The 16,641-nt window shown below is 41.8% G+C and overlaps 1 protein-coding gene across 2 annotated transcripts in view; it reads right to left on the bottom strand.

Moving 5' to 3' along the window:
- WDR72 (WD repeat domain 72) overlaps nucleotides 1–16,641 on the bottom strand; it is an 896,838-nt gene that overhangs the window by 590,658 nt on the left and 289,539 nt on the right. For both annotated transcript variants that reach the window (XM_069222448.1, XM_069222449.1), the window contains one exon: nucleotides 11,319–11,460. In XM_069222448.1, the coding sequence (XP_069078549.1) occupies nucleotides 11,319–11,460 (142 nt within the window). The remainder of the gene's footprint in view (nucleotides 1–11,318; nucleotides 11,461–16,641) is intronic.

The following is a 16,641-nucleotide window of genomic DNA, read 5'->3' as shown; positions in this document are numbered from 1 at the left end:
TTGAGTTGTAAATGGGCTGCACCTTTTCTGCTTATGACTGGGGCTCACCACTTGGGAAAAGGGGGTTAGGGTCTCCACCCACCTCTACAATCAGGAGACGTCTGGGGGGTAAGAGAAGGCTATCTCTAGACAAACAGAGCCTTCTTTCTGCCAACACTTTTTCTTTAGATACCAACTCCACCGCCTAATTTAAAAAGCCCTCAATTGTGGAAACACGAGGTGCAGCCAGCGGGGGCAGCACCTTGGCAGAGGACACATTTCTTTTCCCCATTCTTTAAAACACACTAACACAAACTGCCCCTCCACGGACCCACACCAAACTAAATGGTAGGCCCACACAACCAAGCACAAATGATCTGGTCAGACCCCAGTAACAACAGCAAAGCTGGGCCCCAGCCCATGCACAAAAAGGGGGAAAGGCAACCAAAAACAACTGTGAGGGACAGAGCTAAGGAATGTTCTAAAGGCCACAACAAACGCCTGGGCAGAAAAATAAATGTAAGGAGACCTCCCCCTCCACCGGTGCAGACACCTAATGGCGCTAAAAAGCAGCAAAGTATCTTGGGACTTAGGGGTGACTTAAATGTAATAATAAGGTAGCTTTTGACTTTGGAAGCACTTTTAGTCCCTGATTCATTCACATTTGGACACAGGATTTATTTTAAAACCAGTCTGCAAAGCAGGTTTGGCTTCAAAATGGCACCAGACACCCCAGGAGTGCAGACTTAAGTTCATTAAATCCACTGTGGTCTCTAAACCTACATGCCCTAGTATATACTAGAAACTTAGAGGTAGGTTGTCTTTGCCAGTTAGAATTCTATCACCAACCCTATACCTTTTATAGGACAAGGCACTGACAGATCCCAGGGAAATTTCAGTCAGTAAGATTCAGAGTCAGTAATCACTAGCATCAGTCTGGTGTGGTCAGGACAAAAAGGATGCCTTTCCTGCACTATGCTTTAGAAAGACACTGCTGTTCTACTCTGAAGTTGCCATGACTGATACTTTGGAAAATAAACTCACTGTGTGATAAGTTGCAGTAGGTTTATGCACTGTGCAATTATGTGAGCAGAAATGAATGAAATAGGTTGCTCATTTGCACCTAACAGAAAATATGTTCTGCAAGTGTCACATACAGATGCCAGGCTGCACAACCATCTAATGAATGTACTGGCTAATAAAAACAATGGATCTGTTTAAAACATTACACAAGCAATAGAATATTCCACAGTATGGAACACAAAATGAAAGCAAAGGTAAACTTGCAATAGTGTCTGATGTATCCCAAAGCATAAATCCAGATGCTACAACACAATAAGTGGTGGCAGTGTAGTGCTTGTGTTTATCAAAAATACAGTGGTCAAGAGTAATTGTTATTATACAGATAAGTCATGTGGTGCTGGTATTCTTGTACTGAAATAGGAACTGTGGACTGCATCATAACACAACTCATTTAATTCATGGCTCCGTATCAGAAGGAGCTGCACCTATGTAGAAAGAGAGGCATTCACTGCTCCCTATTTCCGATTTGTTCTGGCTAATGTTCATGCATTAAATACCGAGTTATATGTATTAACTTTAGACACTCAGGTGCTCAACTCTGCGCTAAGCATGTGCACCTGATCAGGATGGGCCTCATGAATTGAATGGGTTATTTTGGGAGATCACTGGTGTACACCAACATTTCAACCTCTAGCAATTACTTAATAGGATCATACTCACCACATGAGCCTATGCTATTAATTGGGATATACAGTGGATCCTAGTCCGGTAATTATAGTAATTCGAAGCTGTACCATTAGTTAAGAGGCTCACCTTTATAACTAAAGTGGTAAGTAGCCACTTTAGGATACAATTACATTTTTGTGCACTGCTAAGACAGATGTTGCAGGTGTGACGATCATCTTATCAGATGTACATAAAGGAACAATTCTTTAAAGTAGCTGATTAAATTGAAGACATAGGCCTTCACATCACTCTTCATGTTACCAAGTGGGAATCTGAGAAGAAGCAGCTGTATAACATGGATTAAAACCTCATAATAAGCAGGGGCATAGGACGTTGTAAAATCTGTAGCCTTACAGTTCACAAACGTTTTTAATTACTTTACAATCTTCATTAAGTGCAACACTTAAAAGAAAAGAAAGACCACCCTGAATTGGCAGTCAGGAATATCTAGTTCCGTGCCTCACCAGCTAATCTTCGGTGTAGCTCAATGCTGGCACTAGCCAAGCTATGGGAAGGAGACCCAAGCTGCACTGTGGAATAGCAGACCATGTGAAGTCCTGGGGTGGGGTGCATTGGGGTGCCGAGCCAGATAGGCAGAGTGCCTTAGTGTAGTGAATCCTAGTGTGTTTTAATGGGATACAGGAGTTAGCTTAGTCTGTGGCATGCAGACTCGTGCCTCCGTCACCCAGTGACTTTTACCCTACTTAGTTTGCTCTGTTTTAGCGCATTTATTTAATTAATTATTTTAAGATGGCTGCCTTGTTTTGACTTCGGCCCATGTTTTGATTTTCATTATCAGTACCACCCTGCTAAGGCGTCAAAATCAGGCGACAAATACAAACAAACTGTAGGTGTTAACTTTAGGTACTTTCTCTCTTCATGCTTTCGAGGGAATTGTTTATATTAATTACCATCCCAAGCATGCCTTGTTATCTATTGTTTGGGAACAAACCTATGTCAGGAGTCCAAGTAGATCTGTATAAATACTCCTCACTTTATCAGATAGTCTGAGGGTTCCAACCAGATGCAATCGCTGCTATTGATGCAGCACGTCGCCTTGACACTGACCCAGTCTTTGTGTTCCTGCGGAGTCTGAGCTAGAGACCTCATTCCAAGGTAGTGAGGGTTGGGGGCTCTTCTCATGGACATGACATTGGCAGATTGAGGTTTAACACACCTAGCTCTCTTCTAGGTTAGAGGTTAGGCCTACATGCTAGGGTATTAGGACATATTACACACCTCATGTTATTTCATGATATTGCAAGATGGTAGGGGTCTTTGTACTAATGACTTGTCTTTCCCATTCTGTTTCTTGCACTGTTCATTATCCTAATCATCGCAGCCCATGCAACTTATCACAGAATGCAGTTTTTCTAAAATAAAACCTATTGAAACTTTACTGCATCTTCTTCATTGCCTGTGTGTGATGGAGACATATTGTTAATGAGAGAAAGGGGTAATCTCTGTTTAACCACAACACTCCCTGAGATGTCACACTCTTGAGTCCATGTGTAAAGGCTGCCACAAATCACCTTTGACTGTTTTGAGCTTTTGGTGAGGTACTGCGTGTGAGCCGGAAGGGTAGGGACGACAGTTGTGTTTTGTTGTAGGATTGGCATAGTCACCTACAAACATAACTACTGTCATCCTTAAACCAGCAGTCTTGCCTAGAACAAGAGTCCAACTACGACTAGCTAATCTTCGATGTAGCTCAATGCTGGCACTAGCCAAGCTATGGGAAGGAGACTCAAGCTGCACAGTGGAATAGCAGACCACATGAAGTCCTGGGGTGGGGTGCATTGGGGTGCCAAGCTGGATAGGCAGAGTGTCTTAGTGACAATTGGGCCAGGGGAATATGAAGATCCATGAGACCCTTTCCATGAGGCCAGAGAGATCTGGAGGGTGCACAGGGACCATGTTCGTGGGGGGGAGGGAAGGGGGTTATGAGCCACCAGTAACAATTGGGTCAGGGAGATCGAGCCACATGCTGTTCATCTCAGCCATGAATTACAGTGAGTAATGTGAAACTCTGCCCATAAGCAGATGATGTTGTGCTTATTTTAGCTTTGTGACTGTGCCAGATGGGGCCTCAGCCTTATAGAACACAATATCAAAGTGTGCTGGGGCCTGTCCTGGGGAAGAACACTGCAGGGAAATATGCAATGCCCCATCACTTGACTTTTTATTTGTTAACTATGTACCTACTAACCCTCTCCTGTGTGCAACGGCAGCAAAAGCTGCGACCACCTCAACCAGAGTATCTCAAGTCTGGCATTTCAGAGCTAAAAGCAGGCACAGATAAATCATTGAGGCGAAGTGCCGAGCTAAGAAAGGAAACCTTTGAGGTTGAGGCAGATGTAGACTCTTTCTATCAACATCTGGAGTATGGCGAAACCGATCTAACAACTTTATCTGGTCCAGATCAACTTACAACAACTACTATACATCACATGGTTCTCAACACCCAACAAGATGGTAGACAATATGCAAGATTATCATATTATGTGGGCTGAACTTGTAACAAGAAGATTTCTTACTAAGTATAGTTGAAAACGACATGGGTTCAGTGGGGTGTATGCTAATTATGGGAAATCCTGCACTGGATAAATCAGAAAAGGTGAGGGAGTCATTCTAAGGCAGGCTCCACCAACAAGTAGATTGTGAGCTATTTGTAGCTCTCCAGCTGCCAGTAAGTAGTCCCGTTTGCAGCCCAACCTACGAAATTAGAAGCATTTCTTTGGCTGAATTGATATACGTACACCAAAATTGAAAAGTGTGCTTTCAAGATGAAAATATATGTATTTTCAGAACTCTTAAGCTGATGTTTGGGACAAAAATGCTTGAATTTCCAAAATATATTTAAAGCTAATGTTTGAGTAATAAATCATTTGGCACTGGCAAGACATATTTCTCAAGTTATTACCCTGGTGTCAGGGGTGTTACAACTATGACTTTTGATACCTTTATACAATACAACTTTATAAAATGTTGATACATTACAAATTGGCAAATTATTTTTTTAAATACTGCTGGCAAGCTTACCTGGTGCACTGAGTTAATCACTGGTGGTAATTGTGAAGAGGTTATCCACTCATGTAATCTTGTCTAATGTAATCACTAATACAACACTACAATACTAATATTATTGATAGCTCTGGACAATTTTAATTGAACATATGTTAATCCAAATAAAGCAAAGATTGTAAACTCCTGCACTAAGGCCTTATAAAAAAAAAACTAAAAGATAAAACAGAACAGGGGTTATGTGACACATGGAGGTTTGCCTCAGTGGCAGTAAAAGTTAACTCATTCTACTCACAGTACTATGGGCCTGAGTCACAGCACATGAAGTCTGTCTGCTTGGCTTCCTTGCTCATAAAAATATCTATTTCAGTACGGCAGGGACCACTCAGCTTTTTGAGTTCTAAGAGATCGCAACTGGGTTTGGAGGAATATGTAATATTATGCAGCTGCATAGATGGGTTTTGTTTATGTTTCTCCTCTGTGTCTAGAATTTTTTTTTGAAGTTTGAATTCAACCAGTTGATTACTGCTACACATTTAATGCTGGATTGTTATTGCTGCTCCTCTATTCATGGCTTTGAAGGTGTCCCAGTAAATATGGGGTTTCATATTGGCTCAGTCATTCTCAGCCAAATAACTTTACAGGCATTCCCAGTTCCTCTCCCAATTTATCTTACTCTTAAAGGGACCCCTGTGCATTCTCCATGGAGTACGTACAGCCGACCACTTATTCTTCCCATTTCAGGTCTATATGAGAGTGGTTTGATATAGCACCCCCAACATTCGGGCTCCTTTCATCCCTTCAGCGCCCCGTGGGAAACAAAAACAATGCTGGTCTAAGTATTGTGAAAGTATTGAATAAAATAAGTTATCTTTTACTCTCATGGAGGCACAGTTCCATGTTTTACATAACCCCTGTTCTGTTTTAACTTTCAGGGTTTTTGGGAATGCCTTGGTGCAGGAGTCTGCAATCTTTTCTTTAATTATATGAACTTATGGTCAATGAAAATCATCCAAAACTACTAATATTAATAGTATTGTAGTGTTGTATTAGTGATCAAGTCATTATAATATAAAGTGTTCCAAAGGCAGTAATTTGGTAGAACAAATCAAGTAGGTAGGGTAAATAATTCAGACTAGCACAAAATTAGACATGTAAGGCAATGCAAAAGGAAACCAGTTTTAGTGATTGGTTTGATCATATTCAAAAACTCCTCATATGACAATTTCAACAAATATCAAGGTGCTACAAGTGACAGCATAGTGCAAAAGTGATCAAGTGAGATAATGTGAATAAGTATATACAGTACACAACACACAGAAGTAAAAGAAGAAAACAGTCAGCCAGCAGGACAATAATCAAGTCTGCGGTACATAGAAGAAATACAGTATTATTAGTCCTTCTAATAAATGAATATATGGTTGATGTCAATTCAACATATCAACCCTGTAAAGAAGAATTTGAAAGGGTGTTCCTCAGGACAGTAGTGGCTACCCAAAAGAGAAGGCAATTGTCATGAAAGAGTACTGAATGCAAATACCGGAGGCTTTCTCTCTCGGAAGAGAAGGAGATAAAGTGGAGCCACCTGTGTTAAAATAGAAGAGAACAATGTCAATGTATTATTAGTAAAATAGAAGTATAGGAAAAAGGTTACTCATAGGAGCCATCTGAACAATGGTCACTGATTAGGTTATCCAAGTGGTGCATAAAAACTATTCCTGCAGTATCTATGGAGATTCATACAGGTAAGGTGAATTCCTGTCACAATCTTGCATCTAATGCAATAGATCATCTCTCGATTGCAAGGCAAACAAATGGCATGATGTAGGTGAGAGTAACATGCATCATTGTACAGGCATGTACCCTGGCTGACACAACTGAAGGATGCTAGATTGTGTAAAGAATATGTATTTTACAGTGATCCAAACATGCTAGCGGGTGTATGAATAAAATGAGAGTTTAAACAAAAGTGCTCTCCAGAGGGCAAAGGAGTACTTGCCAAGGCAGAGGAGATGCCGCTTTACTAAAGACCACCCAACAGAGACACATAATTTGATGACATATTATATAAAATGATGCCAAGGTCATAACAATCCTACGGGTCTGAGTGATCCAACATTAATGTGAGGAGCGTGCTGTGCAAGAGGTGAAATCGAAACCAAAGAACAACGATGCTACTGCATGACCCAGGGAGGACAAATAAACCAAAACTACAGTCAAGTGATGACCAAGTTGATTATACGAGTCCCAGAACAAATGACAGATTATTTGCAGTGAGCCCATTGTGGTGGCAAGTGAACACATTACAGTAGAAATGTAAATAAATACCTGTATCAGTATTATGAGGGCATCACTGGTCGAATCAGAGAGCCCACAGTAGCGAAAGAAAGAACTGCTACACTACACAACAAATGGAGCAGCCATTAGGGCAGTATTTGCCAATTTCTACCAAAGGTTCTATAGTGCAGAACCTGGAGCACAAAGGGGGGAGCTGACATGTGGAAGTGCGAAGCTCCAGTGGGTAGAGAACTAGATAAGCTGGCTACCAAGGTCTGGGCCCGGATGATATCCCCTTAGCATTTTACAAGGATAATTCTTACTTTCTAGAACAACCCATTGAACAATTATATAATTTGTTCACTCAAGATGGAGATGTTGTACTCTTGATGTGTAATGCAGACGTTATATTGATCATTGACCCAGTGGTGGCCCAGTCATTAAGGGCAAAGGTGCCACCTCACCCACATGTATGCACACATGAACTGGGGCACTTCCATTTTCAGCCCTGAAGTGCTCAGAGCAGACTATCCATCAGTGGCACCTCGTAACAGAGTGGGAGGGATCAGCAGTCTCAATTACCCCGTCCCACTGTGACGAGCAAGGAACTGCCACCTCCTCTCATTGGCTGACCCATAAAGTAAGCCAATGAGAGAAGCTGGCAGTGAAATCCTACAGGAACCACCAAGGCTTCCCTCCCACCACTCATGATAACCACTGCAGCCCAGTAAGAGTTTTGTTTAATGTTGGGTGGAGCATGTATGAATATGTGTGTACTTGTGCATGCATGCTGTGAATGGGTGTGTGCATGTACATGTGCTTGTGAATGGTAGGTGAATATGTGCACACTTGTAAATGGATTAGTATGATTCAGTGAGAATGCAGATATATATGTGTCAGTGCATGGTCTGCCTGACCCCCTGGTCAAATTACAGGGCGGATCTTGTGGAGATTCACTCCATGGAATTCCGTGGGGATACAAAAAAACTCTGAGATTCTGTGGAGTTTCGTGAGCAAGCAGAATTGGACATGTCATGTTGCTTGCAATGATGCTTTGCACCGGAAGTTTCTTCTGCACTGTAAAATCAGTGCACATGGTACCAGTCGGCACACCAGAGGGTGCTGCTTATTTCTGCTGCTCAAGTAAAATGTGTACTTGAGCTGCACGTTTCTCAATGTAAATTGTTGGGACCTGCAGCGACATTTGTGTTGAGAAATCTCACTAGGAGGCACTCTAGCACTCGAAAATGACACAAGTAGATGCAAATTTTTGCTCGCACTCACCAACTTAATGTTGGTGAGCTGCACATGAGAAAAACACCAGGCAGCATTTGGCAGAGTCTTGCAGGTACTCCAGAGCCCACAGTAGGCAAACCTCTGCAAAGTCCACTGGTGGAGCAGAATTTTATGTCCACCCCTAAACCAGGGAGAAAAATCCAGATTTACTAAAATCATCACCAGTATACTGGATTAGTTCATTCCCTCATTAATGGGTGCAGACCAGGTTGGGTTTACACAGCGTAGGTAGGACTCTGATAATATTTTTAGAGTGAGCAATTTTCTTGAGAAGGTAGCATTGAAGGGGTTTCCAGCACTATTGGTGATACCCAACACTGACAAAGCATTCAGAGTGAGTAGGGGCTCCCTGAAATACCTTCTCTCTACAATTCTGAGGAACTACAACTTGGAAGGGCCATGAGACAAGGATGCCCCCTGTTCCCAAACCTGTTTGCACTCGCCACTGAGCCCTTGGCATGTACCATTAGAGAAACCCTAGATTCAGCAGGGATGGTATTTGAAAATCTGCCCCAGGATCTAAAAGAGAGTCTGAAATGTTTTTAAATACCTGAGGCTTGGTTATTGATCTTTTTACATCACTGCCTGTTGTATGAAACTTCTCGTCTAAACTGAGAGTTCTAGGCTTACTGAAACAGAAGTCTCTGTGCCAAGACCCTGAACAGGGCTGAATCAAGTGTAGCCGAATACCCTTAGAGATCACTGTAAAGGCTGAGCTGATGGACTTGAGGGGTGGTGAATAATGGTTGGTCAGGAATTGGCAAGGGTTACGTTTCTGTTTGTATTCAGGACTTTCATCTGGTGTTTTCTGATTCTGCGGTAAGCACAATATATGTGAGTGCGCTTATCAGACTGCTATGTTATATGATACTGAATGTAATGTTTAGCCAGGGGACGATGATTTAGGATGATATCGACTATATATGCTATTGTAAAGAGAAAGGAAGATTCACCATCACTGTGCAGAAGAAGCAAAGCAGTTGTGTTGCTAGGAGAGGCAGCAGAGTAACTGGAAATGGGTAGATACTGTTCCCCACTAAGAACACCCAGCTCTGCAACCTTTTTTGACATCTCCAGCCTATTCGCCAATTCAATAGTAAGACATTGTAAGATGGGTGGGATCCGTTTGCATATTTGTGCTGGTGGAAAGCCCTTGCCCTGCTTTGCAGATGTAAAGTTTCTAAATGCACCAGACTTTAAGGGTTATGGTGTTACTTTCTTTCACCCTTAACTGTGAGTTAACTGGAAAACAAGCCTGCGTCACAGTCTATAGCTCCAAATAGACTAATACAAATATTTTACTTACCACATTATGTTTAGTGGAATACTCAAGAGCAGTACATTTGATTGTCTTCATTTGTATGCCATGCTAAGTTTCTCATCATCTAACTTTGTTTGAAAAATGTAAATTCTGTATTTCTTATTTTTACTTATGCTTTGGTGTTGACAAATATACATCACAAACATGTTTTTAAGGAAACCATTGCTGCAGGATTAAAGTAACAATGTGCAAGACAGGTGATCTGCAAAGAAACCAGTTTACTTCAGAACAGTCAGACTGACTACTTTTATAAGAGATAGTTAGCAGCTTAATATTCTGTCCTATCAGAAGAAGTTTCAAAATAGTAATCACAGATACTTTAAACCAATCATGTATATTTCTCTATATGCTTATGAGTTAAAGAGACTATCTGCTGAATGATCTCACAATTTGTCTCACAACCTAAGCAAACATCATAAAAAAACATTCTACAATGCCTATTGTTGTTCATTGTTAGTGATGTGGGACCATTCTCTTCACAGGATGATTTATTTCATTGTTTGCGTACTTTCTTATTTACGTCACTGATAAAATACGATGCAACCACGGTTCTTAGCTAATGAGCTGAGATTAATTTATAAAACATGGGATTCTGCAATCCATAAATGCAAATCTCTAATTTATTTTTAATCGGTGCCTAGTGATGCACTCAGTTGTTGATTATAAAGAAAAGACATCAGAAATCGACTGTAGTGAGTTATTGCAGTCAAATTCTGACATCACAATGTCTGTTGCCAGCGTCAGCAGCCAAGGTGGAAGACAGGTCAAGCTATGGAGCAGCTGTTTAAAGCAAAAAAATTTAAACGTTTCCTAGCTTACAGTGACTAGCAGAAAGCACATGATTATTTTTTGCATTCCGTAAATCTTTCTGCAAGTTTAAACACATTAATTTACTGCAGCTTTTTTTTTTTTAAACTGACTTGTATTGAACCATTTCTAATATGTTTTACAACAACTGACAGCTTTTTGATGTGTTTAGTTTTAGCACTACAGGTTCTGCTTTTATTCTTCATGTTTGCAAAAATGCTTTCTCTTTCTGAAAGAGCTACGTGCCAAGGTTTTAAGTGGTTTGTGAGAAAAGTGATGGTTTGACCATGTGTTTCATGGGATAAAGTACCCCCTGACACACATGATAAAGACTCGTTTCTCTATATGGTTATGGAACAGCTCGGTAACTTGCAATATCCTTATAATGTATCCCTTATATTATATTTCCTTGCAACAACTGTTTTGCACAAATACATGAAAAACAGATGTCCTTCATGCTCTTTAAGAAACAATGGATACCAGGTCAAGATCCAAAAATATACAAATAAGAAAATAAAACTCAGAAAACTATGTAATAAGATGTTTCAGTGAAAAAAAACATTTTTTAAACCTTACTTTTCTGGGCAATATCACAGCCCTAATATTCATCTTATTGTGCTTTCTATGACAAAAAGAAAGCCATGAAGTGGAACAATATACGCCTCTTTGTAGTATACCATTGACATTTACTGTGGCTAGGCTCAAACATACATGCACAGTGTTTTTTAAAACACTCAAAAACAAAAAAGCTAATACAGACAGTCATTTTCAGTGTATATTCCAAGCTCTGGGATTTTGTTTAATTTTACAGTACATACAAACTGAATAATTAATTAGCTTTCCATATGTTCAAAAACTGTTTTACCTTTCGGAGATCCATCAAATTTGGACACTGGGACATCAGGTATGTGCCAAAAACTGATTCTTCCAGATGTTCCACCAGCATATAGAATTTTATAAAATGGTTCTTTTCTTTCGTTCAAAAAGCCCATTACACAGGAAAATCCCTGCAAACAAAAACAGGTTACCTATAAAACCAGAGCAATAGAACATAGTAAACAATCAAAATAGTAAACACATGACAAAGCTTCAGTATCTTCAGCTGAGCTGCAGTGGTCATTCCCCTCAAGATAAGTGATGCCTGCCGGACCTAAGTATTGTGAGCGGTCATCTGCCAAGGGAGCTGCTGGCCATCCCGCTGCTGACCTTCCACCAAAATAATTCAGAATAGAAGTGTTCATAGGCTTTTTGCAAATGATTTTCTTAGCCTCTGGCGCAGGTTGTCAGACAATAAATCCTCCGAATTTCAAGTGTAGGATTCCATCTCCAATGAACACTACCAATAGAGGGACTCTAAGATTATATAGTGGAGGGCTCTGCCACTTTAGCAATCAGTGGCAATAAATCCCACTCTGACTTTCAAATTAATTACACTAAAAATTGTGATGTGAAGCAATAGAACACTCTTTGGTCTTTGTCTGGTGCCTGATGAAATCTGACTTATTTCAAAGCAGCAACTTAAAACAGTTAAGGGATGCTGCTTAGTAGGTTAGGACTGCATGCAGCCTCTTCATTACAACTTCTGGACTCAGCCTGTCCAATGGCACAGAACTATTATTGCATAAACATTCCAGGCAATTGCATCCAGTGTAGCCACCAATGGCAGACTGGGGTTATTTAGTGGTGGCTCAGTCTGGCCCCAAAAAGTAATCTATAGCTAAACTTGAATTTTTGTGTTTTTTCCTATAGATTTACCGGTGGGCAAACAAAAATCCACTATAATGGTTTGGACAATGAAAGAAAACAGCTACATCTAATTCAATTCCCCATTTTCACATGCATTTCCCAACTTCATGGCTTTAATTACTTAAGAAGTATTAACTTTTTCAGCCTTGACTTGAATCTTACATTAGTTATTCTCCTATCCCTGTGCCCCTGGTTTTCAGCTAGGGGTCGGATTTGTGATCCCTTGCTACATCTGGCAGTTTCCCTACAACTACTAGCCTCTGAGGCTAGGAGTTGACAACAGGGCTCACAGAGCTGTTTGCCTAAATGTCCATGTAGCTGCCTCCTTGTGGATCTCAGAGAGTCACTTTACTGCTTATGGTCAGCAGTAGCAGTATCAGTTTGACCTGGAGAGCTAGGAGGAAACTGTGGCTCATTAAATAAAAAATAAAAAAAGTTAAACAGGGTAGGCCCCAGCTCTGCAATTGTTCTGCTTTTCACATAACTGAAGAAAACACGTTCTCCAGGCTCTGGTGGGATGAGTTTAGATTCTTTTGTTACATTGTATAATATTTCTAATTTGAGAGGCACAAGCACCCCAAGCCTTCCTGCACTTAGCACCTGAAACACTGTAATTGATCCAGCGATTTTTATGTTTGTAAATATGAACAGGATTGAAATGTTAATGCAATTTTTTTAAGACCTCTGGCCAAGGCTAACAAATGCTATAATCCACTAAGCTATCAGGAAATAAAACACACCTACTGTAATCAATAACAGAACTACAAAGATAACACTGGTGATACCACTCCTGAACCGGACCAGACTCAGGTCTTTGGTGGATTCTCCAAAGTCCAAACCATGGGTGGATGGTACGCTGCAAGACCCTGCTTTCAAGCATAGATTTTGAACAGGAAGGGAATTCTTCCCATACAAAACCTATGCTTTAAAGCTTTTCACACCTTTTATGTGAATCGTACAGTGCAGCAGCCAACCCAGGCAAAATTTGGAGATTTTTAAAGTTGCTTCACTGTTACAGCTGCCTCCAGCAGGCATCATGCCTGCGTAAATCTTGGTCTACAAATGCTAGTAGATCGGGGTTTGTAGGAAAACCTTTGGACTACTTTGTGTTATTTTGTGTTGGAATGTAAATACCACTACAACATTTTGCACTAGGTTTATGTTTCTTTTGTGACCAAACCAAGCACAAAGTGTGAGTAAACCTGGGTCAAGATGTCCTTTTAAAATTGAATCCTATTTTAATACTGTCATGGTTCACGGTATGCGTCATCTGGGTGGCAAGCGGCGGGGCAGCACTAGCACATGCTTTAGGGTATGAATGGTTATGGATTGTATGCAGGAACTAAGCGCATAGGTAATCACCTCCTCCATCCGATGCCCTAAATGCTTTAGACAACATCACCACCACGAGTTAGGAAACTGGCTGAACTCCTATTCACTAAACCAACCATGGTTAACAGTGTAGTCTTTGAGGTATTTAATCCCATGAGACCAAGGGGTAGTGGCCTTCCGGGTTTTAGTGCGTGAAGTTGCATACTTGAGCTGTGCCACACAGCCCAGAAGCTGTTTTGCCTTGGAATTAACCCCGGAAGCTACATGTGCCTGCATTCCCTGAAGAGTTAATTTCCCAGAGTCGATGTGGAGAATGCTTGCCGCCACATCAGTAAAGAACCAGGATTGCCATACCTGCGCTTGGTTATAGGTATCTCTAGAACAAGCTGTTTCCTGCATTGTTTATATATGACTAGTGATGCACTCAGTTATCGATTATAAAGAAAAGATATCAGAAATCGACTGTAATAAGTTATTGCAGTCAAATTCTGACATCCCAATGCCTGCTGCCGGGGTCATACAAAAAATTTGTGTGGATCTTTTTCCTTGTTCTGCATAGCATATTCACTCCTTTTCCTTTTGGCTCTGTTGCACATGGAGTGATTGGCAGCAGTGAGCTTGGAAGTGCTGTAATCCCCTACAAGCAATACCTTATCATTGCCTCCCAACGCATGCCTTGAGAACTCTGCCTACAGAACGTACTCTATATTGTATTATTATTGATGGGATGTTCCCCAGTGACAGCTTAACTGAGGTTATCCCATGCATACCAGAAGAATAGTGAAAACTACAACTCTTACTCTAACTCTTGGATACTCTGTTCCCCAAACCAAGGTAATTACTTATGTGTTTACTTACCTTTTACGCATAACAGGCTTATGAATGATTGAGACTTACCTTGTGTATTTGTGCACCTTTCTGAACACTCACCTGCGGCCCCCTCAGGTCAGCTGGTTCCCTACACCTCCTCCTAAGCAGAAGGCCAAGTTCACACCCTATTTACCAAGGGGTTGGCACTGGAGGGGGGAGTTGTACTAGGACTACTACTGGTTACTGTTACTGTCCCTTGACTTTCCACCTCCAGGGAACATCGGCTGTCCACACAGAGGACTACCCCAACAACCAGGACTATCTCCCCGTATTCTACCTTTTCTGTTATACACACCAGAAGGTGTGAGACTGAGTGGGCCCATGTTATCTCTGCGAGGCCATGCAGCAGGTTTACTGGTAAGTCTTGCAACTGTCTGACAAAGCCTGAGGTGATTGCCCCACCCAGATGATATGAGTAGCCAAAACATTACACTTCAGGATGTAGCCGCTAAATTTGCAACTATCCAGTCGGAGAATCAGAGCTTAAGACAGGACATTACAGTCCTGCAATGACAGCTACTGGCATGGCCTGTAGGAGATTGGGCTATGGACCCCACAACTAAACCCAAACAAAGGGATGTGCTCAGGCCTCTGGTTTTCACACTTAGGGGCATATTTATACTCCGTTTGCGCCAAATTTGCGTCGTTTTTTTCGACGCAAATTCGACGCAAAACTCCATATTTATACTTTGGCGTTAGACACGTCTAGCGCCAAAGTTCCTGGAATTAGCGTCATTTTTTTTGCGTGAACACCTTCCTTGCGTTAATAATATGCAAGGTAGGCGTTCCCGTCTTAAAAAATGACTCCGATGCTATTGCGTCGGATTTATACTCCCGGGCAAAAATGAGGCCCAGGAGTGGGCGGGTCTAAAAAACCCGCATTTGCGCCGGATTTTAGCGCCTGGGTCAGGGCAGGCGTTAAGGGACCTGTGGGCTCAGAATGAGCCCAGAGGTGCCCTCCCCTGCCCCTAGGGACACCCCCTGCCACCCTTGCCCACCCCAGGAGGACACCCAAGGATGGAGGGACCCACCCCAGGGACATTAAGGTAAGTCCAGATAAGTATTTTTTTATATCTTTTTTTGTGGCATAGGGGGGCCTGATTTGTGCCCCCCTACATGCCACTATGCCCAATGACCATGCCCAGGGGACAGATGTCCCCTGGGCATGGCCATTGGGCAAGGGGGCATGACTCCTGTCTTTGCTAAGACAGGAGTCATTTCAATGGGGGATGGGCGTCGTAAAAAAATGGCGCAAATCGGGTTAAGACGATTTTTTTGCCTCAGCCTGACTTGCCCCATTTTTAGACGCCCAAACGCCATTTTTCCCTATGCCGGCGCTGCCTGGTGTACGTGGTTTTTTTTCACGCACACCAGGCAGCGCCGGTCGGCTAACGCCATTCAATAAATACGGCGCCCGCATGGCGCTTCAGAATGGCGTTAGCCGGCGCTAATTTTTTTGGCGCAAAACTGCGTTAGCGCAGTTTTGCGTCAAAAAGTATAAATATGGGCCTTAATGTTGTGGTTTTTTCTCCTACGAGAACAGGATCCCAGGCCCATGGTATCTCAACTCAGATACAGGTCATCACAGCACACCCCATTCTGCTGGCAGCCCTAGAGCATTTTCACCGGGACTGTAGCAAATTTGAGGTTTTCTTTAAACAATGCCACTTGCATTTTATGGCTCGTTAAATGGCGCTCCCAGATGATGTCTCAAGGTAACATTTATCCTTTGCTAATTGGGAGGGGATGCAGCCCAGTGGTCCATTCCTCTAGTAGAAAGCAATGACCCAATTTTGTGTAACTTCAGTGCCTTCAACAACAGTATGAGAAGGATGCTTGCTCATCATGCATTTGTGCAAGCAGCTGATTATGAGCTCCTTAGTCTCAAACAAGGTACTACAGGTGTGTTCCAGTAAATCACCACCTTCAATCAAAATGGCCTGAAGCCTAGAAGTTCTTATTGTTTTATTGCGGCTGCACAATGTCCTGAAGGATCTGATAGCACAGATGGCATATCCATCAAGCAAAATCAGGCAATTCATAGTGTAGTGTGGTTAGGTATGTGTATCCTTTACGTGTTTGCTTCGGGCGTTAGGCCTTTGTGCACTTTGCCCTGGGTGTATTTTTGTTCCTTTGCTTGCAGCATTGAGCCCTGTGCACTTTGCTCTAAATGCATTTTATTCCGCTTCGTACTGTTATTTTTCAAATAGCCAGTTCTATGGTCTTGTTTTATTTTTCAG

The sequence above is a fragment of the Pleurodeles waltl genome, chromosome 3_1 (assembly GCF_031143425.1).
Source record: "Pleurodeles waltl isolate 20211129_DDA chromosome 3_1, aPleWal1.hap1.20221129, whole genome shotgun sequence".
In the NCBI taxonomy this organism is placed as follows: domain Eukaryota; kingdom Metazoa; phylum Chordata; class Amphibia; order Caudata; family Salamandridae; genus Pleurodeles; species Pleurodeles waltl.
This window is presented reverse-complemented; position numbering and strand designations above follow the sequence as displayed.